This window comes from Mesoplodon mirus (genome assembly GCF_964341445.2).
Source record: "Mesoplodon mirus genome assembly, chromosome: 11".
NCBI classification, from domain to species: Eukaryota; Metazoa; Chordata; class Mammalia; order Artiodactyla; family Ziphiidae; genus Mesoplodon; species Mesoplodon mirus.
The window spans coordinates 51,780,094-51,806,022 of record NC_138987.1 but is presented as its reverse complement, the minus strand read 5'-3'; the positions used below and the strand labels follow the sequence as shown (position 1 = coordinate 51,806,022).

The following is a 25,929-nucleotide window of genomic DNA, read 5'->3' as shown; positions in this document are numbered from 1 at the left end:
AAGTCCTACCCTCTGAGATTCTCATTATTATGCAGCTGAGCATAGAGTTTTAAATGTTCTTCAAGTGATTTTAATATGCATCCACAGTTGAGAACTGTTGGCCCAGTAGATTGGGAGTATATAAATTGGTTATAAAATCAACTGATCATAAAGGTATACTGATGAGATGTTCTTTAGGATCTGGGTCTGAAGTCTATTATTATGATTATTATTCTATTCTGGTCTCTGACTGTATTGTGAGTACTCTGTCTCTGTTGTTTTTTTTTTTTTTTTTTTTTTTTTTTACCTCTTTATTGGAGTATAATTGCTTTACGATGGTGTGTTAGTTTCTGCTTTATAACAAAGTGAATCAGTTATCAAAGTGTCTCTGATGTAAATCACATTAAAGCGATTCTCCTTCAGTGGTCATTCTCAAATGTCCCTCCTCTGGAAAGCATTTCCAGTTCACTCTCGTAAGTCGTTTTCCTTCCTCTGAGTTGTGTGGAGTTTCTCGTACGTGTGCTCCTCTGTTTCCCACACTAGACTGAATGCTCCTTGAAGGCAGGAAGGCGCCCTCCTAGGACAGTGCCTGGAGGACAGGAGGTTATCAGAAATACTTCTTATTTCCACCAGGTGTTGCCACTCTTGCTGCAAGTTTCTCTGAGATAATTTTGCTCCTTTTGTTTAAACTTCCGTTGCTTTCTGCTTTCCTTTCTCCTGCTCCATCTCAATTTATGCTTTATAATTTTTTTGTCCTCCGTTGCTTCCTCTGCTCTCTCCTCCCTCCTCAGTGTGCTGTCCGTCTGCATGTCTTATTCTACACGGAACTGGCTCCCCTTAACCTTTGGCTTCTTCTCTTCCCTTGGTTCATACGCTTTGCATAATAGAAGACGTTATTAATATACCACTCAGACAACTACATTTAAAATATGTCCTCCTAAGACAGCTACCTTCCCCAGGCCCCACCCCCTACCATACTTTCTTCTTTGTTTTGCCTGTACACAGATGCTATTTTAAAATTGCACAATCACTCTTTCAGGGGCTTTACTTGTAATCTCTTAGTTGAGCACTAGTGTGTGGTTTATAATGAAAAGGATCATGCTTTACAATTCACAAAACATTCAATATCTTTGTCAATATAATAATGAAACAGCATATGTCTAAAAGGTGCCAGTCATTTTGGAAATATGTTCCTCAAAGTTAAACTAAAGATTAGGCATTTAAATTTTGACTGAGGGGGCTTCCCTGGTGGTGCAGTGGTTGAGGGTCCACCTGCTGATGCAGGGGACACGGGTTCGTGCCCCGGTCTGGGAAGATCCCACATACCGCAGAGCGGCTGGGCCCGTGAGCCATGGCTGCTGAGCCTGCGCGTCCGGAGCCTGTACTCCGCAACGGGAGAGTCCACAACAGTGAGAGGCCCGCATACCGAAAAAAAAAATTTTTTTTTTGACTGAGGTCACTGGATTCTTAGTGGTAAGAAAATGTACGCAGAAGTTTTTTTCAGAGGAGTTCTAGTTCTGGCTTTGAAATTAGCAGTGTGTGGCAGTTTCCATATTATATGTTAGGTTATCTTTGTAAAAGCTGTCACTTCATGTATGTTCATGTTGTCACTTTAAACGTGTTCATGTATTGACATGAATATTATGTTTTTCTCCAAATCTTTACCTTCACTCATTATATTTATTTTTCTTATCCCCAGAAGACTAAATGAATTGTTTACATTGTCTTTTTTTAAAGAATCCATCCTATGGTATATGAGGTAGGATCAAGAATAGGGCCGGTGGTAGAAAGGTAGCTAAATGAAAAGAATTTCAGGATCTATCTTAGTTACAATTTAAATGGGTAGAATCAAATTAGGGGCAAAACTACTGAATTCCTCCTTCCAGCTATAGACTTGGCCTTCTTGCTGTGATCTTCTAAATATCCAATTCTTGCTTTCCCAGTATCTACCCTTCTAACCAAAGGCTGATCTGGATAGGGTGTTAGAATTTATGCTTTTGTTGTATTCTGGAAGTTATTTTTATCCTCCTTTGCCTCCTAACCCCTCACTACTGCTAGATTTATGGTGTTTCAGGGCCTGTTCTTGTTTTGGAAGAATAGGCTACTGACCTAAATTAAGGCCCCCTAGGAGAAGCACTCTTTGGTCCTTTAGAAGTGCAAGGACATGATATATATAGGAAGAGAAAGGAGGTTTGTGCATCTACTCTCATGCTCTCATTTCCTAAACTCTGATATTAGTTTTGCAAACAACTAAATTCCCAAATAATTAATGAGATTTAGTTAAAGGAGGCAATCATGTATAATTAATTAATTTGTGAATTATTTAAACACTCTGAAATTTTGATCATTTAAACAGCATTGACTCATAAAAATTGGTTTTATGTAGAGAAAGGAGAAAGTTTTGTCATCACATTGTCCAAGCAGACTTCCGTTGTATGTGTTGTCTTGTATTATTCATACTGCTCTGACAGTAGCCAGCTACTTTTTCAGTAACTGATAGATCTGCTCCCATTTCAAGTGCTCCAGCCCTACTTCAGTGGAGAATAAGCTGCCATTTAACAGAAAAGGCAAAATATTTCTGTGAGACCCAATTTATAGGACCTTTATTATAAGAGGCAAAATCAAAGGATAGGGCCAAATATAAAGGGACACATGAAGATCAGAGAGGCCAATTTTCTTGTTTTCAGGCTTTTCATCAAATAGGAAACTGGAAGAGAACTTACAAAAAAAAATTCAACAAACCTTTAAAATTTATTATTTATGGCCAGTGCTAGGTGCTGAGTACAAGATCCAAAGACAAATTAAGACACTGCCCTCATCTCATGTAGGAAAGATAAAAAAAGTGTACAGCTAACTAGAGGAAAGGAAAAATGGGTTCAGTGCTCTAATAGAAATTTAAGCATTGTAGAAAGAGGGAAAATTAATTTATAGCACTTAGTGCTCAAAACATTTATTACAACCATATTGTTAAGAATTGACTCCATGTGAGTCCAGATTTCAAAAAAGATTGTGGGCTGGATAAATGCAGCATGGCTGATTGGAGTCTTTTAAGAATATTGAAACACTTTCAGATTTTTTTGTTTGACTCCGCAGAATCTTAGCCTGTTTCATGAATACATTTATTGCGTATTCCTTTTTAAAAGCTATAATAAAAATATACATAATTACATTTAATGAGATATTTTCTCATCCAACAGTTTTGGTTTGTATATCACTAACAAATAAGTATCATGTTGACTCAAAATGAAATAATTGCCATTGTACATGGGGTTTTTAAGAGCCCTTCCAGTGGAAATCAATATTAGAAAGAACACTATGTAAAAGCCACTACTTTATACAACTCTGCCCTTAACAGACAGCGTAAACAATTTAAAGATCACTGATACATGGTGTTTTGAAAGAGAATTTTAAAGAAATTATAAATCCCATTTCTCACTAAGTGAATTATACTAATTTTCTTCTTGGTATCTATAACCTTTAATTTTGTGTTGTATCATTTAAATTTATTTTTTTTCTTCTTTTTTTCCAAAATGCATTATTATTTTAAAACGAATTTATTTCAATTAAAAAAATTTTTTTAAGTTTTTAAATTTTATTTTATTTATTTTTTTCCACAGCAGGTTCTTATTACTCATCAGTTTTATCCACATCAGTGTATACATGTCAATCCCAATCGCCAAATTCACCACACCACCATCCCCACCCCTGCAGCTTTCCCCCCTTGGTGTCCATACGTTTGTTCTCTATATCTGTGTCTCTATTTCTGCCCTGCAAACCAGTTCATCTGTACCATTTTTCTAGGTTCCACATATATGTGTTAATATAGAATATTTGTTTTTCTCTTTCTGACTTACTTCACTCTGTATGACAGTCTCTAGATCGATCCACATCTCAACAAATGACCCAATTTCGATCCTTTTTATGGCTGAGTAATAGTCCATTGTATATACGTATCATATCTTCTTTATCCATTCGTATGTCAATGAGCGTTTAGGTTGCTTCCATGACCTGGCTATTGTAAATAGTGCTGCAATGAACATTAGGGTGCATGTGTCTGTTTCAATTATGGTTTGCATATATGCCCAGGAGTGGGATTGCCGGATCATATGGTAATTCTATTTTTAGTTTTTTAGGGAACCTCCATACTGTGCTCCATAGTGGCTGTATCAATTTGCATTCCCACCAACAGTGCAAGAGGTTTCCCTTTTCTCCACACCCTCTCCAGCAATTGTTGTTTGCAGATTTTCCAATGATGCCCATTCTAAGTGGTGTGAGGTGATACCTCATTGTAGTTTTGATTTGCATTTCTCTAATTATTAGTGATGTTGAGTAGCTTTTCATGTGCTTCTTGGCCATCTGTATGTCTTCTTGGAGAAATGTCTATTTAGGTCTTCTGCCCATTTTCTGATTGGGTTGTTTGTTTTTTTAATATTGAGCTGTATGAGCCGTTTATATATTTTGGAGATTAATCCTTTGTCCATTGATTCGTTTGCAAATATTTTCTCCCATTCTGAAGGTTGTCTTTTCATCTTGTTTATGGTTTCCTTTGCTGTGCAAAAGCTTTGAAGTTTGATTAGGTCCCATTTGTTTATTTTTCTTTTTAATTCCATTACTCTAGGAGGTGGATCAAAAAAGATCTTGCTGTGATTTATGTCGAAGAGTGTTCTTCCTGTGTTTTCCTCTAAGAGTTTTATAGTGTCTGGTCTTACATTTAGGTCTCTAATCCATTTTGAGTTTATTTTTGTGTATGGTGTTAGGGAGTGTTCTAATTTCATTCTTTTACATGTAGCTGTCCAGTTTTCCCAGCACCATGTATTGAAGAGATTGTCTTTTCTCCATTGTATATCCTTCCCTCCTTTGTCATAGATTAGTTGACCATAGGTGTGTGGGTTTATCTCTGGGCTTTCTGTCTTCTTCCATTGATCTGTGTTTCTGTTTTTGTGCCAGTACCATATTGTCTTGATTACTGTAGCTTTATAGTGTATAGTCTGAAGTCAGGGAGTCAGCTTCCTCCAGGTCCGTTTTTTTCGCTCAAGACTGCTTTGACTATTCGGGGTCTTTTGTGTCTCCATACAGATTTTAAGATTTTTTGTTCTAGTTCTGTAAAAAATGCCATTGGTAATTTGATAGGGATTGCACTGAATTTGTAGATTGCTTTGGGTAGTAGAGTCATTTTCACAATATTGATTCCTCCAATCCAAGAACATGGTATATCTCTCCATCTGTTTATATCATCTTTAATTTCTTTCATCAGTGTCTTATAGTTTTCTGCATAAAGGTTTTTTGCCTGTCTCGGTAGGTTTATTCAGAGGTATTTTATTCTTTTTGTTGCAATGGTAAATGGGAGTGTTTCCTTAATTTCTCTTTCAGATTTTTCATCATTAGTGTATAGGAATGCAAGAGATTTCTGTGCATTAATTTTGTATCCTGCAACTTTACCAGATTCATTGGTTAGCTCTAGTAGTTTTCTGGTGGCATCTTTAGGATTCTCTATGTATAGTATCATGTCATCTGCAAACAGTGACAGTTTTACCTCTTCTTTTCCAATATGTTTTCCTTTTATTTCTTTTTCTTCTCTGATTGCCGTGGCACGGACTTCCAAAACTATGTTGAATAATAGTGGCGAGAGTGGACATCCTTGTCTTGTGACTGATCTTAGAGAAAATGTTTTCAGTTTTTCACTATTGAGAATGATGTTTCCTGTGGGTTTGTCGTATATGGCCTTTATCATGTTGAGGTAGGTTCCCTCTATGCCCAGTTTCTGGAGAGTTTTTATCATAAATTGGTGTTGAATGTTGTCAAAAGCTTTTTCTGAATCTATTGAGATGATCATATGGTTTTTCTTCTTCAATTTGTAAATATGGTATATCACAGTGATTGATTTGAATATATTTAAGAATCCTTGCATCCCTGGGATAAATCCCACTTGATCGTGGTGTATGATCCTTTTACTGTGTTGTTGGATGCTGTTTGCTAGTATTTTGTTGAGGATTTTTGCATATGTAATCATCAGTGATATTGGTCTGTAATTTTCCTTTTTTGTAGTATGTTTGTCTGGTTTTGGTATCAGGGTGATGGTGGCCTCATAGAATGAGTTTGGGAGTGTTCCTTCCTCTGCAGTTTTTTGGAAGAGTTTGAGAAAGATGGGTGTTAGCTCTTCTCTAAATGTTTGATAGAATTCACCTGTGAAGCCATCTGGTCCTGGACTTTTGTTTGTTGGAAGATTTTTAATCACAGTTTCAATTTCATTAGTTGTGATTGGTCTGTTCATATTTTCTATTTCTTCCTGGTTCAGTCTTGGAAGGTTATACCTTTCTAAGAATTTGTCCATTTCTTCCGGGTTGTCCATTTTATTGGCATAGAGTTGTTTGTAGTACTCTCTTAGGATGCTTTGTATTTCTGTGATGTCTGTTGTAACTTCTGCTTTTTCATCTCTAATTTTATTGACTTGAGTCCTCTCCCACTTTTTCTTGATGAGTCTGGCTAATGGTTTATCAATTTTGTTTATCTTCTCAATGAACCAACTTTTAGTTTTATCGATCTTTGGTATTGTTTTCTTTGTTTCTATTTCATTTATTTCTGCTCTGATCTTTATGATTTCTTTCCTTCTGCTAACTTTGAGTTTTGTTTGTTCTTCTTTCACTAGTTCCTTTAGTTGTATAGTTAGACAGTTTATTTGAGATTTTTCTTCTTTCTTGAGGTAGGTTTGTGTAGCTCTAAACTTCCCTCTTAGAACTGCTTTTGCTGCATCCTAGAGGTTTTGGATCATTGTGTTTTCATTGTCGTTTGTCTCTAGGTATTTTTTGTTTTCCTCTTTGATTTCTTCAGTGATCTCTTGGTTATTTAGTAATGTAGTGTTTAGCCTCCATGTATTTGTTTTTTGTACATTTATTTGCCTGTAATTCATTTCTAATCTCATAGTGCTGTGATCAGCAAAGATGGTTGATATGATTTCAGTTTTCTTAAATTTACTGAGGCTTGATTTGTGACCCAAGATGTGATCTATCCTGGAGAATGTTCCATGCACACTTGAGAAGAATGTATAATCTGCTGTTTTTGGATGGAATGTCCTATAATTATCAATTAAATCTATCTGGTCTATTGTGTCATTTAAAGCTTCTGTTTCCTTATTTATTTTCATTTTGGATGATCTGTCCATTGGTTTACGTGAGGTATTAAAGTCCCCCACTATTATTGTGTTACTGTCGATTTCCTCTTTTACAGCTGTTAGCAGTTGCCTTATGTATTGAGGTGCTCCTATGTTGGGTGCATCTATATTTATAATTGTTATATCTTCTTCTTGGTTTGATCCCTTGATCATTATGTAGTGTCCTTCTTGTCTCTTGTAACATTCTTTATTTTAAAGTCTATTTTTTCTGATATGAGATTTGCTACTCCAGCTTTCTTTTGATTTCCATTTGTATAGAATATCTTTTTCCATCCCCCACTTTCAGTCTGAATGTGTCCCTAGGTCAGAGGTGGGTCTCTTGTAGACAGCATATATATGTGTCTTGTTTTTGTATCCATTCAGCAAGCCTGTGTCTTTTGGTTGGAGCATTTAACCCATTCACATTTTGGGTAGTTATTGATATGTATGTTCCTATTACCATTTTCTTAATTGTTTTGGATTTGTTTTTCTAGGTCCTTTTCTTCTCTTGTGTTTCCCAGTTAGAGAAGTTCCTTTAGCATTTGTTGTAGAGCTGGTTTGGTGGTGCGGAATTTTCTTAGTTTTTGCTTATCTGTGGAGCTTTTGATTTCTCTGTCAAATCTGAATTAGATCCTTGCCAGGTAGAATAATCTTGGTTGTAGGTTCTTCCCTTTCATCACTTTAAATATATCATGGCACTCCCTTTTGGCTTGTAGAGTTTCTGCTGAGAAATCAGCTGTTAACCTTATGGGTGTTCCCTTGTATGTTATTTGTCATTTTTCCCTTGCTGCTTTTAATAATTTTTCTTTGTCTTTAATTTTTTCCAAATTTGATTACTATGTGTCTCGGCATGTTTCTCCTTCGGTTTATCCTGCGTGGGGCTCTCTGTACTTTCTGTACTTGGGTGGCTATTTCTTTTCCCATGTTAGGGAAATTTTTGAGCATAATCTCTTCAAATATTTTCTCTGGTTCTTTCTCTCTCTCTTCTCCTTCTGGGACCCCTATAATGTGAATGTTGTTGCGTTTAATGTTGTCCCAGAGGTCTCTTAGGCTGTGTTCTTTTCTTTTCATTCTTTTTCTTTTTATTCTGTTCCACAGCAGTGAATTCCACCATTCTGTCTTCCAGGTCACTTATCCGTTCTTCTGTCTCAGTTATTCTGCTATTGATTCCTTCTAGTGTATTTTTCAATTCAGTTATTGTATTGTTCATCTCTGTTTGTTTGTTCTTTAATTCTTCTAGATTTTTGTTAAACATTTCTTGCATCTTTTCCATTTTTGCCTCCATTCTTTTTCTGAGGTCTTGGATTATCTTCACTATCATTATTCTGAATTCTTTTTCTGGAAGGTTGCCTATCTCCACTTTATTTAGTTGTTTTTGTGAGGTTTTATCTTATTCCTTCATCTGGTACATAGCTGTCTGCCTTTTCGTCTTTTCTATCTTTCTGTGAATGTGGTTTTTGTTCCACAGGCTGCAGGATTGTAGTTCTTCTTGCTCTGCTGTCTGTCCTCTGTGTTGTATCATTTTTAAAGGTGATGATACCAATAGGGAAATTTAGTGTAGACTCATGTTTTTTCAATCCAGTAATAAAAAGAATCTAAATATGTAGTGACTGAGGAAATGTTTAGAAGTGAAATATATGTCTTTTTGCTTTTATATTCTAAAATATTGTTAGATAGATTTGGATAATTCTTTCTACAAAGGTTTGCAGAAATTGATTTAGATCTCATTAGAGGGATCTGCGGTTTCTATCTTTGCATTAATGATCAATAAATCATTATTTTAATGTGTAACTTACAGCTTTTAGAGTTTTACTGGCTTCTTTCACTTATCCATTTCTCAATCTGTTCTATAAATTCCTTTTCACTTTTTTATGACTGAAGACTCTCAAATTTACATCTGTAGCATTTCCTGTCTTCTTATTTCTTGTTAATTGTTAAAATAGAGGAGAGATTAAGTGAAAATGATTCACGTTAATTGTTTTTGCGGATTTTCTCATAATTATGGTGCTATTAACTGTGTAATTAGTGATATTTAATATAGCCTTGGTAAAACATGTATACCAATTGTTATAGCATCCTATTGAATTTCTCCAAGTTCTAGTTAATTTCTCTCCCTATGGCTTAATAGGCTGTTCATTGGACAGCTCTGAGTGACATAATTCACACGATGTGAATGGTGCCCCCTGGTGTGTGTGTATGGGAGTGTGTGTGTGTGTGTGTGTGTATATATATGTATATGTATGTATGAGAGTCACAGTGAATATGCATTTGACATTGGTTAATATTAATAACTTAAGAGTAGCGGTAGTGCTGTGGGTTAGTCTGACTGCATGGGGGCTTAGCTTCTTAGTCTGCAAGGGGATAAGACTGTATCAATGAATTAATACCCTTCGCCCTAGAGGCTTCATTACCTTCGAATATGTACATATAATATACTCAATAAATCACTTAGTGTAGATCTTTGAAAATGCAGCCTAGTTGGCATAATTCTGCTTTAAGCTGGTAAATGATTTGGACATAGGAATCCAGAGTTATGTCACAAGAAACTTATTGCTATATATATACACACAGCAGCAGACACACACACACACCCGAAAACTAGGAAAGAAATGAAGCCTCTGTCTATGAACATGTGAATGCAATTGAATTGAAGAAGAAATCAATACAGCAAAATGATTATTCCTTTGTTGTTTTGTTGAGGATGTGATTTCTTATACTGTTCTGGGGAAGGGTAAGCAGGGAGGTGCCATTCAATTAGGGAATTCTAGAGACTTTCTTGCAGTCAGTGTGGTAGCCACAGTGATCATTATTATCCCTGAGGCTTCTTCATCCCTGATACCTGCAGGGTTAGCCTTGGTTAAAATCAAGGCAACACCTAATCTGCTTCCTCTCCTCTGTTTTAACACTTGATCTGCCCAGTTCTTCCATTTTTCCTTCTCCTTGCTTATGGATCTCATTTTGATAAGCTATCTGGGTTTTTCTTTAAAATAGAGCTGTCTTTTTTAAATGTCTCAGTTTTCCCTCTTCAAAATTTATTTGTACTGTGTTCCACTCTCTCATGCTCTTGTAAGCAGCCTATCCTTGTAAACTGTTTCTCTTCATGGTCTAAATTGAATTACTGTGATAGCCACCAGTGCTGGGGGTTGGTTATTCTTTCTCCTGGGCACCCCACGCACCCCACCTGTCCTTCTCTCCCCATTCTGTACCCCAGGAGCTGGACTTCTGCAGACTGTTTCACCCTGGTCTCCTTGCCAGCTGGCTTTGGGTAGGGTTTGCCAATGAGATGCACTGGCAGGAAACAGGAAGGCCAGAGGGGAGAGAGTTGGCCATGTTTCTTCCCTGTTCCTTCCCTGCACCAGGCTGGGTTTCTGGTGGTACCTGTGTCTCTCATGATTTCGGCTCCCACTGGGCTGCCTCTCCTTCATAACTCTGGCTCACTATGGGCTCCAATAAAACCATTTCCTCTCCCTGTTCCTTAACCCTAGGGTGATGATGACTTGTCGCTATTGCCAGAGTCTGGGTCCTTCTGCAGCCCTTATTTCCTCACCTTTGATCCAGTGCCCCCCACCCCCGCCCCAGTTTACCACTTGGTCTCCTGTGTTTACATGTCACTTATGAATTTCTCAGTTACAGCACTTGAGCTTGGCTTTTATTATAGTTAGTTGTGTACGAGTCTGTCTTCCCAACTCAGTAGTGAGGGGTCGAAACATGTCTCTTTCATCTTGAATCCTAGTACCTAGCAGACTACCTGGCATGTTAGCAGAAGCTCAGTACATATTTGTTATATGTATCAACAAATTAATACGACTTTTACTCCTGCAGTCTACTCCTACGTCCCAGAGCCATCCTTATGGATTTTCAAGATTCCTTGTAGTGTTTGTTAGGAATGATTAGGAATATATACATTTATATGTATATATGTAAGTATATATGTATATATTTCTGAGTTTCTTAACATTTTTCCCCTAAAGAACCTAGGGAAGGCATACCCTGATGGCATCACTAGGTATTTAGAGTAAACCTCAGAATTATGGAGAATCACAGCAAGTGATCAAAAAAGAAACGAGACAAAAATTACTCACTTTAGGTTCTCTCTAAGCCAGATTCACCCTGTTTGTGCTGATAGCTTGAAAGGAAATGAAGCAATTGTGATCTCATTCGTTTTGTGCTTCTCGCTCTGCCAAGCTCCATTTGGTGCCCTATTGTCTCACAAGTTGCCTATTTGAGTCTTTTGAATTAAGAGTTTAGAGCAGAAGGTCCATCTGCTCTGCATGAATATTAAATTATCATAAGACTTTGTATAAGGAGAATTTACCCTTGTGTTTGTACAGTGTTTCCTTTTCCCTCTGCTCTAAGAAAGACTTGGAACATCAGGTTTTTTTCTTCAACATACCCTTGGACTTGAATAGACTGCAGTTATCGAGTTGTATAATATAATAGGCTTAGGAACCTTTGACTGGCAGGTGCTGAATAGAAGAAGGTTTTATTTATTCTCCTTATCTTATAAAATGTGGTACTTAAGTATAATTGAACATGCCATAAGCCAGATCTTGGTACTTTGAGGTTATTGAATCTCATAAGAAAAAACAAAGCACAATCTTACAAATTACATGTTGGAGATAGACATTTTACAATCAATCAGGGTCATTAAGTAAATTCACATGCTATTGTAATTCATATATGATAGATAGTATGTAACTGACAACTCCCTAGTTTCATTTTGAATATTCATGAGTGAGCAAGCTTCAGCCAGCTTTTAAGTCATATAATTTATGCAAGTAAGTTGTATTCCCTTCCAACAACCTCCAAAACTTTAAAATCAATTTGCCAGTAATATATATTATGTAGTGAAATTTGTTAATAAAAGCTGAGTAAGGAGATCAGTTGAAGGATGGCATTTTTTAAATGTGCATGCTTTCCATTATTTAAATGTTCACCTTTTAAATAATCAGTTAACTTTCACACAAAGATGAAAGTTGGCTTAAATATTAATGTTTGTACAACCATATATATATATTCATTATTTAATAGAAGTATGTCTAATTTCTTTGTTATAAATGTTTTTAGGCAATGTGATACTTTTAAAGATAATGGGATATATAAATTCTGAAGAGGGACTTTATTCTAACTCACACAATGGAATTAAAAGGAAATATACACACCCCTTTTGTAAAATCCATGTAGTTAAAATTAAAAGTTGGATTTAGTAAATAGGGCTAACAAACTGCTTGAGTTTTTTTCCTATCAGATGACTGCTTCCTCTGGTCTTTTGAAGTGATTAGCTTGGGTTGATCTAGATGTTATGGAGCTCCAAAGCATCTACAATATTGAGTGTCCTTTGAAAGGAAAACAGTGCAAATCTGTGAAAACAAAAGTTGGTTCAGAGTCTTAGAATGGAGGGCTAAGCCCCAGTAGGATACTGAAAGTTAAGCTTAATTAGCTTCAGGGTAAATCTGTCTCTGTTTAGGTGATGAGTCAACATGGGTAGTGTGAAACATTCATTTCAAAACAAGCAAGCAGTTTCCATTGGCTAAATGTTTGCTGTGAATTGTAAATATTTTGAAAGTCTCAAAAAAATTCTTTGATACTTTGTATGCATTTTCACTCATTAAAAATGTTTTCACCACTGAGTCTGAACTTCTATCTTAAAATTTTATTTAATTGTGATGGAAGCAAGGCAGGCCCAGATTAAGACCTTTCAACATCTTAAATAGGGTGCCTTAACCCACATGTACTTACAAATAAAATGATACTAACCCATAGAACATAACATTTACATGTATGTACTGGAATTAAAATAGTTTCTTTTTAATTTTCTGTTTTAAAATTCTGTAATGGTATATAAAAATAAACTTTTCTCATACTTGTATTGCCCCTGATTTGTAGCTGCTTTGAGCACCTGCTTAATGTGCCCTGAAGTGGGACATAATCTAACAGACAAGTAATTGGCTTTGAGTCTGCTTATCAGCACTCCTTTTTCAGAGTTTAATTCTGACTTGCCATTGCCCCTTATCCTTTTTTACCTTATTTTACTCTCTGAGCTTAATGGGCATGAAAATAACTTGAGCCTACATGTGCCTTATATTGGGTTGAATTTAGGTTTACAGTTACTCAGACACCTTGAAAAGTCATAAGGACATGTGAAATATTGTGGCAAAATGATCTGAACACCAGTAAGCTATTTTTCTTAATGAAACATTTAAAAAATATATATGTTTTTTTTACTCCAAAGCTATATGCCAATTTCATGGACGAACCTACTTTGAAGGAGAAAGAAATACAGTCTACTCCTCTTCTGGAGTATGTGTTCTCTATGAGTGCAAGGTAAGGAAGCTCTTCATGTGTGTTTCAAATTTCTTTCAGTTACATGAACACAGTAAATGTTCCTTTAAAAATCTCACCCTTGTAATACCTTTAAAACTTCTGAGGCAAAGAGAAAATTTAAGAAATTTAAGATGATAATTATAGCTCAAATATATAGAAATTCTCATTGTTTTTGCAGTCATGTAAATTAGTGGTTGTAAAATAATTTTCCCAATAAATAAAAATACCCTTTTGTCAAATTAAAGTTTTATGAAGTTGTCTTATATTTTCCAAATACAAATCAACTCCTTGTTTGCTGTTTTGAAGAAAATGTATTAGATAAAATTAGACTCAGCATGTTCTCACTCTTGCTTTTGACTTGTGATAAATATCACTCAGTCCAATTAAAATCAGAACAAAATTTACCTAATAAAAAATTAGGTGTTGGATGGAGATGAGGCTGATATTGATCTTAATTCCTTTGGGAGGAATCTTTTAAATAATTTTAAGGGGAATGTTTTATAAATGTGCTCTTGATGTATGCTTCTGAAGCAAATGTGATTCATTTTAAGTCTGCTTCTTGACCTACTAATTGAAAAACTAAATATGTTTCATAACACTTTTCACATTTACCTTTTATAAACTATGATTTTATATTCCTTGACCATAATGTTATATTTCAAGCCATATTCTATCTAAAGGAAACTGTCTACATATAAAGTTTCTGCTTTACATTTGATCCTTAATTTTCTTCTTTAAATGCCTCTTGTACATGGTTTGTGGGGATGATTTAGTATATATAGCTTATTTAGAAAATTAAGATAAGTGATTTACTCTGCTGGCAATAAACTGTGAGCATTCATATGATTAAGTGTTGGGGAAAGGAAAATCCTCAGAATTTTGCCAAGATAAGTTGAATCTGAAAAATCCAGCCATATACGTCATGCATCTTAAGTTGGAAGACATTTGGGATAAGCAAGACAGAGACATAAAGATGCAAAACTGTGACAGATTTGGTTTCTAGAACGTGAAAGCTCTGATTTGTTCATGTCCGTTATAAGGTATTCTAGCTGCTTCTTTTGGCTTTAAATAAGCTCTCCCATGATGGAGGTTACCATCTTAAAGTTAAGGGAGCTGGGGCATAGGAACACTAACACAATTGCTGAAGCTATATTTCAAGATGGATTTTTCTCTGTCAGCCTCCCTTCACCAGTGCTGTTTTGAGTGGAGCAGGTCCCACTGTAGATATAAGGATTGGAAGACTTGGAGTGAGATCTAGCAACACCAAGGAAATCAGAGAAATTTTACTTCAAGGAAGGTGGAAAACTTTTATCAGCTGGTTTCTAAGTAAACTTTAACTTTGAAATATCAGCCCTAAATCTGAAAGTTGTGAGGGCATTTGAAGATTCTCCACTTTGTGTGTGTGTGTGTTCTTTTCATTTGATAAGTGTATTCCATAATATTGATAATTAAGATCTAAAATTTACTGAGATAGTTTCCTATTTGATTTTAAAATACCTATAAAGTGATTTTATTTTAAATTCAATTTGTGAGAAGTCTGTGTATAGGCAACTCTGCAGGTGCTTAATAAATATTGGGTGAATGAATAAATGTTACTATTTATTTGCTCAAACAAAAGAAATCACTTCCTACCCTCTAATGCTGTGCTGTCCAGTAGAAATATGATGCAAGCCACACATGTGATTTTTATTTGCGCTAATTTTATGTATTCAACCCCATATATCCAAAATATTATCATTTCTAATGTAATCAATATAAAATTCTTAATGAAATATTTTACATTATTTTATCATATGAAGTCATCAGAATCTTGTAGCTAGTGGCTATGGATTCTACAGCACAGCTCTACCAGAATTTCATAAGCTTTTGTATTCTTCACTAAATTCTTGACATTAAGGACTCCCATTGTTTTTTCTCCCTTCAGGCCCCTGAGCTATTTTACATAATTGTCATCTCTCTCGGGCTTCCATTTTCTGGGCTGTCAATTCTAGTCCTTCTTTGTTCCTTTATTGTCAGTTTTGTGGCCTTGAAAATGTGTCCTGGGGGGGTCTGTGAGTTTCATAGTAACACAGAAAAACACTGTGGTCCTGAAAATAAGATTATCAGAATGGATATTACCGTCAAACCAAAGGAAGAATAGCGTTTGACTCCACTGTATACATGTCTTCTGACACTTTCTTTCTTTTTTTTCCTGCCATTGTGGTGACTTGGAGAAGGTCCTTTCCACTGATAAGCCAGGAAGAGGGAGATATTGAAATTACGATTTCTTCAATAAAAGCAGTACTTATAGAAATGATATCTAAAAAGCTAAGCTATTGAGCAGTATTAAGATGGAAGCCTTCAAGTTCCAACGGTTATTTTATTACTTATATATTGGTAAGCATAGTATAACAGTTAATGACCCTCACTCTTAAAGAGACTGGAGGTTGACAGTATAGAAGCAAAATGTTTGCTTCAAGGGCAGTGCTGTTACATTTATCAGAAAAGTATTCTGTTCTGTATTTTGGTTTCTCTTTGAGAAGGGTTTTATCTACTTTGGTGGCTAGAACTATAATCGTTTTACATTGATTTATTCATTCATTCAGGAAAATTTTTCGATTGCTTATTATATGCCAGAAAAAATGCAAGACATTCATGCTCAAGAGACATAAATCCTGTCCTCATTTTCCTTATAGTTTTGTGAGAGATCGCCAATGTGCCTCATCACACTCACTTGGGATAATCTATAACAGTTTAGGAAACTTTGACATGAGAATGTTTAAAAAGCCTGGGTTTTATTTATTGTTTTTTCCAAAGTGAGCTATTAATAGAATTCAAGCTGTATCTTTGACACAGTTGTCATCTGGATGTGCAAATATGTTGTAAACTAACAGAATCTTTCAGGATTACCCTGATGTTTGGAAATTGAAGGCATGGCTGCAGCGTGGCATGCTTCCATTCCCAGAGCTGCTTGTCCATTTGAAAGGCTTTCCAGTTGTCATTTAATGTCATTTTGCAAGTGCGTGTGTGACCTGTGCAGAGGTTCTCAGGGTGAAAATTTTACTTTCATGTTTGAAGAAATCTCTTGGATGCCGGATCTGGAAACTTCTGAGTTATTCCTAATTAAGAGGTTTGAAGCTTGTATTTTCTGTTGTCTGACAGGACCAGACCATGAAGCTGGTTGAGAGTTCAGGCTGTCCAGCTCTGGATTGTCCAGAGTCTCATCAGATTACCTTGTCTCATAGCTGTTGCAAAGTTTGTAAAGGTAAGGCTTTTCTGTAAAATAAAATTTATGTGCATGAGTCATTCTAAGAGGCTACTTCAACTGACAGGAAATAGAACTTTTTATAATCAAGTTATTTCCAAAGACTATTGAATTAAAATCGAGATGCTCCCATGCATTTCTGCAGGGTGTATTGTACCTGTCTCAAGCTCTGGGTTTCTATACTTCTCTCTGTGTACTTGTTCTGAGTCAGCATGGCATTGTTGAAAACATGTACACAACAGTGCTGAGTTATTTTATTGTTTCTTTTTGTTGCCGGGGGTGGGGGGGATTTCCTTTCTTTTCTCTTCAGTCTGTTTTTATAATTGTCTGAGCATAATTCCCATGTTGTTCAAATCCGTCTCTTCACAATTCCACTCTCCTTCACTGATAGGCTTCTACACTACCAAGAAGAGAGAGGCCATCAGACAAGCATTGCTTGTTCTGTGTTGCCTCTGTGATGATAAGCCTATGACCAATAAGTAGAAGGAACTTAGATTTTTAGTTCAGTATAAGAAAACAGTAAAACTTGAGGTATTCAGAAATGCAGTGGGCTGCCCAGGAGGCAGTGAGTTGCCCATCACTAGAGATTCTTAAACTTGGTATTTTGTTATAGATTTAAGTATTAAACTAAAGGATTAATTATATGGAATTTTTATGTTCCCTACCAATCATGAAATTATATGTGCCTTCTTGTGTTATCCTGAAATCATGTGTTTGTGAATCTGTCTCCTTCATTGGATTTTGCACCTTAAGGGCAGGGCTGGGTCTTTATATTCATCTCTATATTCTTTTTTTTTTTTTTTGCATTACACGGGCCTCTCACTGTTGTGGCCTCTCCCCTTGCGGAGCACGGGCTCCGGACGCGCAGGCTCAGCGGCCATGGCTCACGGGCCCAGCTGCTCTGCGGCATGTGGGATCCTCCCGGACCGGGGCACGAACCCGTGTCCCCCGCATCGGCAGGCAGACTCGCAACCACTGCGCCACCAGGGAAGCCCCATCTCTATATTCTTAATACCTAGTATGACACCTGGGATGTAGTTGAGACTCATAACTCATGTAGTTGGTACTGAATAACAGTGCCTTAAATGAGCTGCTAGCACTTGTTTTAATAATAGCCTTTATTGGTGCAAAATAAAACTTAAATGGAAAAAGGTAAGAAAAATAAACTTTATAAAACATATACTGTTTTGTTTCCTTTTAATCTCATCTATTAAAAAGGAAACATGAGATCCCTCTCTCCCATTTTTAGGAGGGTGGTACAGTTTTTTCATTTTCTTTTTAGCTACTTCTTCCATCCATTCAATTAAGATGGCCTGATTGCATCCATTTCTTTTTAAAGAGCCTTAATACATTACCAAAAGCAAGTTAAGAATGGAAAAGCTAGCTACAAAACTGGTTACTTTTAAATTGTCTATAGTTTTAAAAATTAATATGTTTACACAGCCCACTCAAAATATCAATACAATGACAAAATATACTGTGACCTACACCCCCTCCACCTGAGATCCTGATATCATTGATATGTGACCAGTCAGAGCCAGAACCAAACTCAGGTTTGGCTTCTTATTGCTCAAAAGTCAATGTTCTAGAGACAAGGATTGGTGGAAAAAGAAGGATGTATTATTCAGGAAGCCGGCGACCTGGGAAGATGGACTAGTGTCCCCAAAACCATCTCCGAGTTGCCAGTTAGGAGACAAGAATTTGTAAAGGAGAAGTTCAGAGGTGTGCAGTAGGGGGCTATGTATGGAGCAGCACAGTCTGCTTCAATAATTACCTTGAAATTGATGGTGCAGTGGTCTGGTCCGAGTCACCTTGATTGTGTAGGGAGAGCAGTTCATCTGTAGCTGCAGGCTTGAAATGTCCTGTAGTTCCTGGAATTTCTCAAGCATGCAGAAGGTGATTCTTTAAGCATTTAATCATTATTATAGCTTATTCAGGCCTAGGTCATAGGTTTTTCTCAAAATGGAACTGGGGCTTCCAATATGGAGTTGCCTTCGCTAAGGCAGAAGCTCAAATCCCCTTTCCTAATTCCTGAATAAGTGTTTCAGAGCCAGATTTCAGATATATGGGGTGGAGCCTTGGTATCACCTTAAAAAACACTCTTCAGTAAATTATTTTACTCAGCCTGGATTGAGAACCTCTGGTTTAGAACTGGAACTGAAATTGGACAAGTTGGCCTTTCCTGAAACATTTAGCACCATTTAAAATAAAGGTTATTTCCATTTCTGACTTCAAATAAATAGAATAAACAAATGAGTCCTCCTGGTGTTCTCTGACTTTTAAACTAAAAAAGTCAAGTTTTGAAGGATTAAATTTTGAGTCAACTCCTACACACATATTGTGACAAATTCATTTGTAGTAAGGTTGGCTCCAGTTTCCAGGCCTGTCTGCCTAGTGCTAAAGATGCCATGTTCACATCTGAAAAACTAAGTTCTTCAACAACAGTTAGTAAATATTCCCTGAGGGCAGAGCATGAGATTAAATTGTTGACCTTTCCACTGGAGGCTTGGCCAGTGGTTGGAAACCAAGCTGTGCACCAAAATAAGGCTCCAAATTTCTAGGCACCAAGTCAAATCCGCCAGGGCTGTTTTCTAGGTACCCTGCTGTCTTCCGTTGTAGCAGCTCAGGAACAGTGTAGCAGGAATGTTCTTTTCACTTTTCTCATATTTGAGAGCTCTTTCAAGGAAGCTTATGACAAATTACAATACGACAGAGACTTCATGATACAGTGAGGACTCTGACTTAGAAAAGTGCAGAAATAACGTGAAACTATATGTTTTCGTATCTCAGCCCTTCCCATTCTTCTTCTCCTCCCTTGGCCACCCCTTTCTCTGCTTACAGACCACAAGTCCTATTCACTGGATGCCCAACTTTAATTTAGCATTGACTTTGTCATGCCTTACAATTAGAAGTGATAGAGGCACTGTGTGCATATGGCTGAGTGGGTTTGTTTGCACCCAACTTCTGGACAATTCATAGTTTCCCACATCATTCAATTACATCTTCATGATTCTTGTTATCTGTGTACCACAAATAACATTATTTAGTTAATGTTTTAATGTCTACTGTTAGTCAACTCATTTTGTGAAAATTTAGTTTTATTCCTAAGCAGTAGTATCCATGAAATAATGGGATTATTTGTTAGATTCATGTATTTTTTTTATCACATTTAAATAATTCCATTGCTATCAGTACTGTTTTTTTAAATGTTCATCCATGCACGTGAACTACCTTTTGGGAAAAATCAGAATTATCCATCATCTTGCAGACAATACTGATATCAGTTAGTATTATTTCAGGTACAAGTGATAGAACACCCAATCCAACTGACTTAAGCAAACAGTGGAATACACGGCCCCAGTGAGTGGCTTGACTCAGTTCTCAAATCTCGCCCCTTTGCTTAGATGCATCTTTCTGTTTGTCTCCTCTGAGGTGGCCTTATTTTCAGACTCTGTGTGTTCCCTGACATTCTTATGCTCATGTTATTATGATACTCAAGTAGGTGGAAGAGTTGAACAAAGGTCCCAGAATTGAGTTTCAATTATCTGCATTAACCTGAACTGCATCATTTGCTCAGACCTGAAGAAATTACTATGTCCAAGCCAGTGGGATGCATTGATTGGTGTGGCCTTAACCAGTGGTCAGTGTAGTCCATTTTCCTGTAAGCACCTAGGCTAACAGTAGAGGTGAAGAGTTCATCCCAGGTGACTAGATTTTTGTTTTGTTCTGTTTTTTTCCACAAAAAGGAAGAATAGACACCTGTAAGGCAAAACCAACAAATATTCACCTCAAAACTATTGCATTCTCTTTCTCCTAGTTATTATGAATAACATTTATTTATATTGTTCTTATGCATAATCTTTTGTATCCGACCCTTCCTTACCCTTTTGTATCCTCAGTCATAGAGAAATGCTTAATATCATAGAAAGATCTAGTACACTTAATGAAAGAATCTCATGTAAATTTGGAAAGCTTAAAAGGAATAGAAAACTTGGTATCCTTGAGGTTAAGACCCAAAGGAGGAAATAAAAGAAAGACCTGATTGTATTAGGTCATTAATCTATCCATTTATAGCAAATATTTGAATTTTCTCCTATGATAGGTATCTCAACACATTTGGTTTATGGCTTGTTAGTAATACTCTAACTGCTTTAATTATTAAAAAATGCTACACTGTTGCACTTTTACATAGATGATCTCATTTGAACCTTTTGCAAGGTAGATATTATCCTAATTTTACAGGTGAGAAAAGCTGAAGGTTTAGAAAGGTTAATTAACTTACACAGCTAGTAATTTACACAGCCAGTAAGTGGTAGAGATCAGATGTAAATCCAGGTCTTTCAACTCCAAAAACCAAGCACAGATGAGTAGGAATGTGGCTATAATGGTGGTAGGACTATGGTTTATTGCCAACCCATACTCTGATTTTTTTTGAAGTTCTTCCCTATAGATTGGAAACAAGCCCCTTTAACTGAGTCTGAATTTTCTAACCATCAGTAGTTAACATTTTAACCTTGGCATTTTTGAATCTAAGCAGTAAAACAACCAATAGATTCAATCAACTTATTTGTTGAGAGACTAAGTCAAAATAGCTATCTGACATTGTTTAGAGTAAATTAGTATTTGACAGAATTTTCAGTTTTCAAGTCTCCAGGTTAACTTAAAAATCTCATCTGATGAAAAGTGAAGTACTCCCTAACTGAACCTAAAACAATGAAAAGTAGAATCATACTGTTATCTTATAGTTAGAAAATTATTGCAGCAATTAAACACTGCATGGTGAGCGTGTGCATGATATTTGATGCTGAGATGAGGGGGTCTTAACATTATTTATACAGACGGGAAATGGATTGTAATAGAGGAGGCTTATGGCATAGACATAATGATGCTTATGGCATCAAAATGAAGTGTTGAAAGATAGTTTTGAAAAATATAAACTTACGAAAGAAAAGTAAAATTGCGTCAGGAACAGTTCCTGTTCTTAGTCATTGCTCTCTAAAAGTTGTTTGAAGCATTACAGGTAAACTTCTGCAGATTTAGCGCTGTGTTAAAACATGGTCTCTTAATTCTCTGTGTATCCTTAAGGAGTGGGCCGGGTTTTTTTTTAGTAACATTGTTTTAATTTAGAATAAATATAAAGTGATTTTTTTGAACATTTTCATTTTAAGTTGATGATGTGCTGAGCTATTGGTATAGAGAATGAGGATGACTTTTTAGCTGAAATTATGCCTCGTTAGGCATTGTAAAAAGACACTGGAATACATTTTAAGAAATATGGTCTCAATTTAGCTACTTAAAGAAAGAAATAAAAAGAACCAAGGAGAAAACATTTTTAACTTTTCCTTTCCTTAAGAGTGAACCTTTTACTTCTAAATTTTCAGCCTTAATCATGAGAATTTAGATTGTGAAGAATCTTGTCAAGAAAAGTTGTCAAGTGATTTCAGTGCTGTTATTGACTATATATTTTTACAATCTTCATACACTCTGTTCTATTTTATTTTATTTCTGTAGAAATCACTAATTCTTTTGATTTTTCCTATCCTTTTTAAATGCATCACTGTATTTTGAGAGCCTTACCCTTCCTAAGGCTTATTAAATTGTACAAACACTATTTTACTATACATTGTAGTTGCATTTCATGGGAGATTTGTTTTAACTCTGGGTCAATATTCAACATAGTCATTATGGGCACAAACCAATTGGAATGGACATCAACCATTGTGCTGAACCAGAGTATACCTTTTGGCTGTGGTATAGCTTAGTTCACCCTTTCACTGAATCACAGCACTGTATGGTAATTTGATTACAAATGAGTGTAGAACTTACATCTTCATGATTTGCTCAAGTAAAAGTCTTTTCTTGCATGTAAGCAGATGAGTTTATTCTGAGCTACATGAAATGTATTCTTCTGGACCTCTTTTCTTTTATACATGGTGAAAAAGTAATTCATTAGATAATGTAAAACTAGACAGAAAATTTATGCATCAAGCAATTTGAAAATTGTTTGAATGATGTATAATCATATAATTTCCATTAAATGTGAATTCCAGTGTTCCAGCTTTTTATTTCAGCATCTTAGATGATCTTTGAACAGGGATTCACACAGGAAAAAGAGATTTGAGAAATTACACATGATTGGTGTCACTGTTCATGAAATGTTCCATTTTTCTTTCCTCTACATAAAGACTCTGGAATCTGTGAAATCTTTATAATTCATAAAAACTTTATTTTTCTTTTGAGTGGACATACTTTGTCTTGAAGATTTCCTGAGAAAATTAGATGAAAGTGATGTGATTTTTTTTTACACGTTTAGAGTTTTGTGGGGTTTTTTAAGGATGCCAAGTTGTCTGTTTCATTTCTTTTTTTTTTTTTTTTTTTTTTTTTCTTTTTGCGGTATGCGGGCCTCTCACTGTTGTGGCCTCTCCCGTTGCGGAGCACAGGCTCCGGATGCGCAGGCCCAGCGGCCATGGCTCACGGGCCCAGCCGCTCCGCGGCATATGGGATCCTCCCAGACCGGGGCACGAACCCGTATCCCCTGCATCGGCAGGCGGACTCTCAACCACTGCGCCACCAGGGAGGCCCTGTTTCATTTCTTAAATACATAATGTGCACATCTCATCTGGCTTGGTCTGTATTACTCATAGTTATTGACAATGTTCAATCACTAATTCTCAGATCACTTTCCTTCCTCACTGTGTTGTCTTCTATATTGTAAATCTTCATTTTGTACTCCAAGAATCTTTCTTTGTTTCCAATATTTGGAGGACTGTAATTGGAATATTAGGGACGAGAGATAGCATTTATAAATTCAGAAATAGAGGAGACTTCAAGAAGGAATTAATTGAGTTAAACACACTCAAAAACTTTTTAATACACATAGCATATGGTCCTATAAACATTGGATGAAGATATCAACTTAATCGTTTAGAGAAATATAGCTTCTAAATCAAAGAAAGAATTTAAGGAGACAAAGTTTATTTGCTTTGTTATGCTTTTATTTACCCTAATAAGTTTCTTTTTTCTTGTAGGTTATGACTTTTGTTCTGAAAGGCATAACTGCATGGAGAATTCTGTCTGCAGAAATCTGAATGACAGGGCCGTTTGTAGCTGTCAAGATGGTTTTAGGGCTCTTCGAGAGGACAATGCCTACTGTGAAGGTAATCCTTGTAATGATGTGTAGCTTGGCTGTATAAATTTCCTAGGATTACTGCATGCAAAATTTATTAATTTCCCAGGTCGTCAAGTTGATGGGCCCATTAAAAGCAGTGAATTTAATCTGAAGCATATTAATCAGCTAAAAATAATTATCTTTCAAATTAAAGTTTTTCAGCTATCTGCTACATGTCAGACTAACCAGTTAATATGGCTGGGTTTCTTGAATTAGGACAATGCTTCCACTGTGAAATTGCCTTCTTTTTTTCATAATTAGATATTCAGGTAGTTCATACATTGACATGATTACTGTGGCTTGCAGTTATAATTGTAGTCAAATTTTTTCCGACAGTGTTGTATAACAAAGACAGTCAATTAACAGGAACATAAAGTGCCCAGCACCATTTTTGTTTGCTACTGTCTGTAATCTCAGTGGTTTTATTCATGCTCTGTGGTATTTAGTAAATAGCTCCAGTGGAGAAAATAATTTCCTAATTATTTTAAAAACCTTAACTAATATCCCAGGTAGTTTATTGTCTCATTGAAACAGTCCAACTACAGTGATGAGGCCCCTGGCATTCACAAATTCTGTGGCTCTGACTGTTCGGGAAGACCCTAGAAGTCCATGAGATGTAGTAATTTATAATTTCCCCAAGGCACACATTTGAATCATTCTCATTAACTGTGTGACTAGTTAGTGGGTCTTTCAAGTAAGAACACTGATATGGTGGTATTTGGGCACTTGGACAGTTTTGGACTTACCCTTTCCAGATGTCAAGAATGTACCATCAGTCCTTAGAGATTGTGTTTAGCTACATAATGATTTACTGGCCCTTGGGAAACCAATTTCTTTTGTTTCCCTCAGGTTTCAATAGATTTTCTCTGCCTTAAAAATTGGTATTCACTTTTTAAATTGACCTTTTTTTCCCTCAGCATATTCCTTTAAATGCTTCTGATGCAGTCCTAAAGAGACCATTCTATTTTTGCCAAAAGAAAGACATATAGCTTCCCTTCCCCATTCATAAGTAGATTTAAAATTCCTCATTTTGAAAGGTTTTATATTAGAAATGAATTTAAAGTAACTTAGTAAAATAATGTATTTTTCATTAATATTTGGGATCTCTAATATGTAATAAGTTCCACTGATACTGTTAATGTGTGTAACATGAAATCACATGATATAAATTCATACAATACCTCTTTTTGAATCTTAATCTTATGATAATTATTCATATTTTGAGCTGCTTCTTTTTGTTGTTGTTAAGTATATTCACTCTTGTAATAAATATTTAGTGAGCACCTACTGTGTACCAAGCACTTTTCTAGGCACTGGGTAGTAAATGGTGAATAAGACTGATAAGGTTCCAGTGCTCAGGAGCTAATATTCAAGGGAGAAGACAGAGAATAAGTGGGTAACTTAGAGTAGAGAAGGCAATTTAAGGTAGTAATAAATGGGAGGAAGAAAGTTAAGCAGGATGATGTGATAGAAATTGATTGGGGATTAATTTAGATGAGATGGTCAAGGAAAGCCTCTGGGCTTGGGGTTGGAAGGGGATTGACAGTTGAATTGAGACTTGATGGTAAGGAAGTAACATGGAAAGATCTGCAACAGAGCATTCCAACTAGAAGGAATAGCAAGTAGATAGACCCTTAGTGGTAACTAGCTTGGATGTTCTAGAAACAGAAAGAAGGATAATGTGATGGAGCAGATGGGTCAGTTAAGATGCAATTGGAGAATTAGGTAGGGGCCAGGTAATGTAGGGAGACTGTAAGTATTTTAGATTCATCTAGTAGGGGAGTGATATGTACAGACTTGTATCAAAAAAGGTAGCTCTGGCTGCAAGGTGTTAGATGAACTCTGGGGTTGGATGTGGTCAGAAGAACAGAAATGTAAACAGGAAGACCAGTTGGAAGGCTATTGCAGAAGCCTAAGCAAAGCTGTTGATGGCCTGAATTAAGAGAGTGGTAAGAGAGAGAAAGAGAAGGAGCATATTTACGTATGTTTTGGAAGTAGAGCCAACAATGCTTGCAGATAATTTACTGTAGAGGAGAATTAAAGAGTGATAAATGGGAGTCAGGGTTT

The 25,929-nt window shown here is 36.1% G+C and overlaps 1 protein-coding gene across 2 annotated transcripts in view; it reads left to right on the top strand.

Annotated features, from left to right (window-relative positions):
* NELL2 (neural EGFL like 2) overlaps positions 1-25,929 on the top strand; it is a 456,105-nt gene that overhangs the window by 202,387 nt on the left and 227,789 nt on the right. For both annotated transcript variants that reach the window (XM_082634702.1, XM_082634703.1), the window contains exons 11-13: positions 13,359-13,450; positions 16,592-16,694; positions 23,723-23,851. In XM_082634702.1, coding sequence (XP_082490828.1) covers positions 13,359-13,450; positions 16,592-16,694; positions 23,723-23,851 — 324 coding nt within the window. The remainder of the gene's footprint in view (positions 1-13,358; positions 13,451-16,591; positions 16,695-23,722; positions 23,852-25,929) is intronic.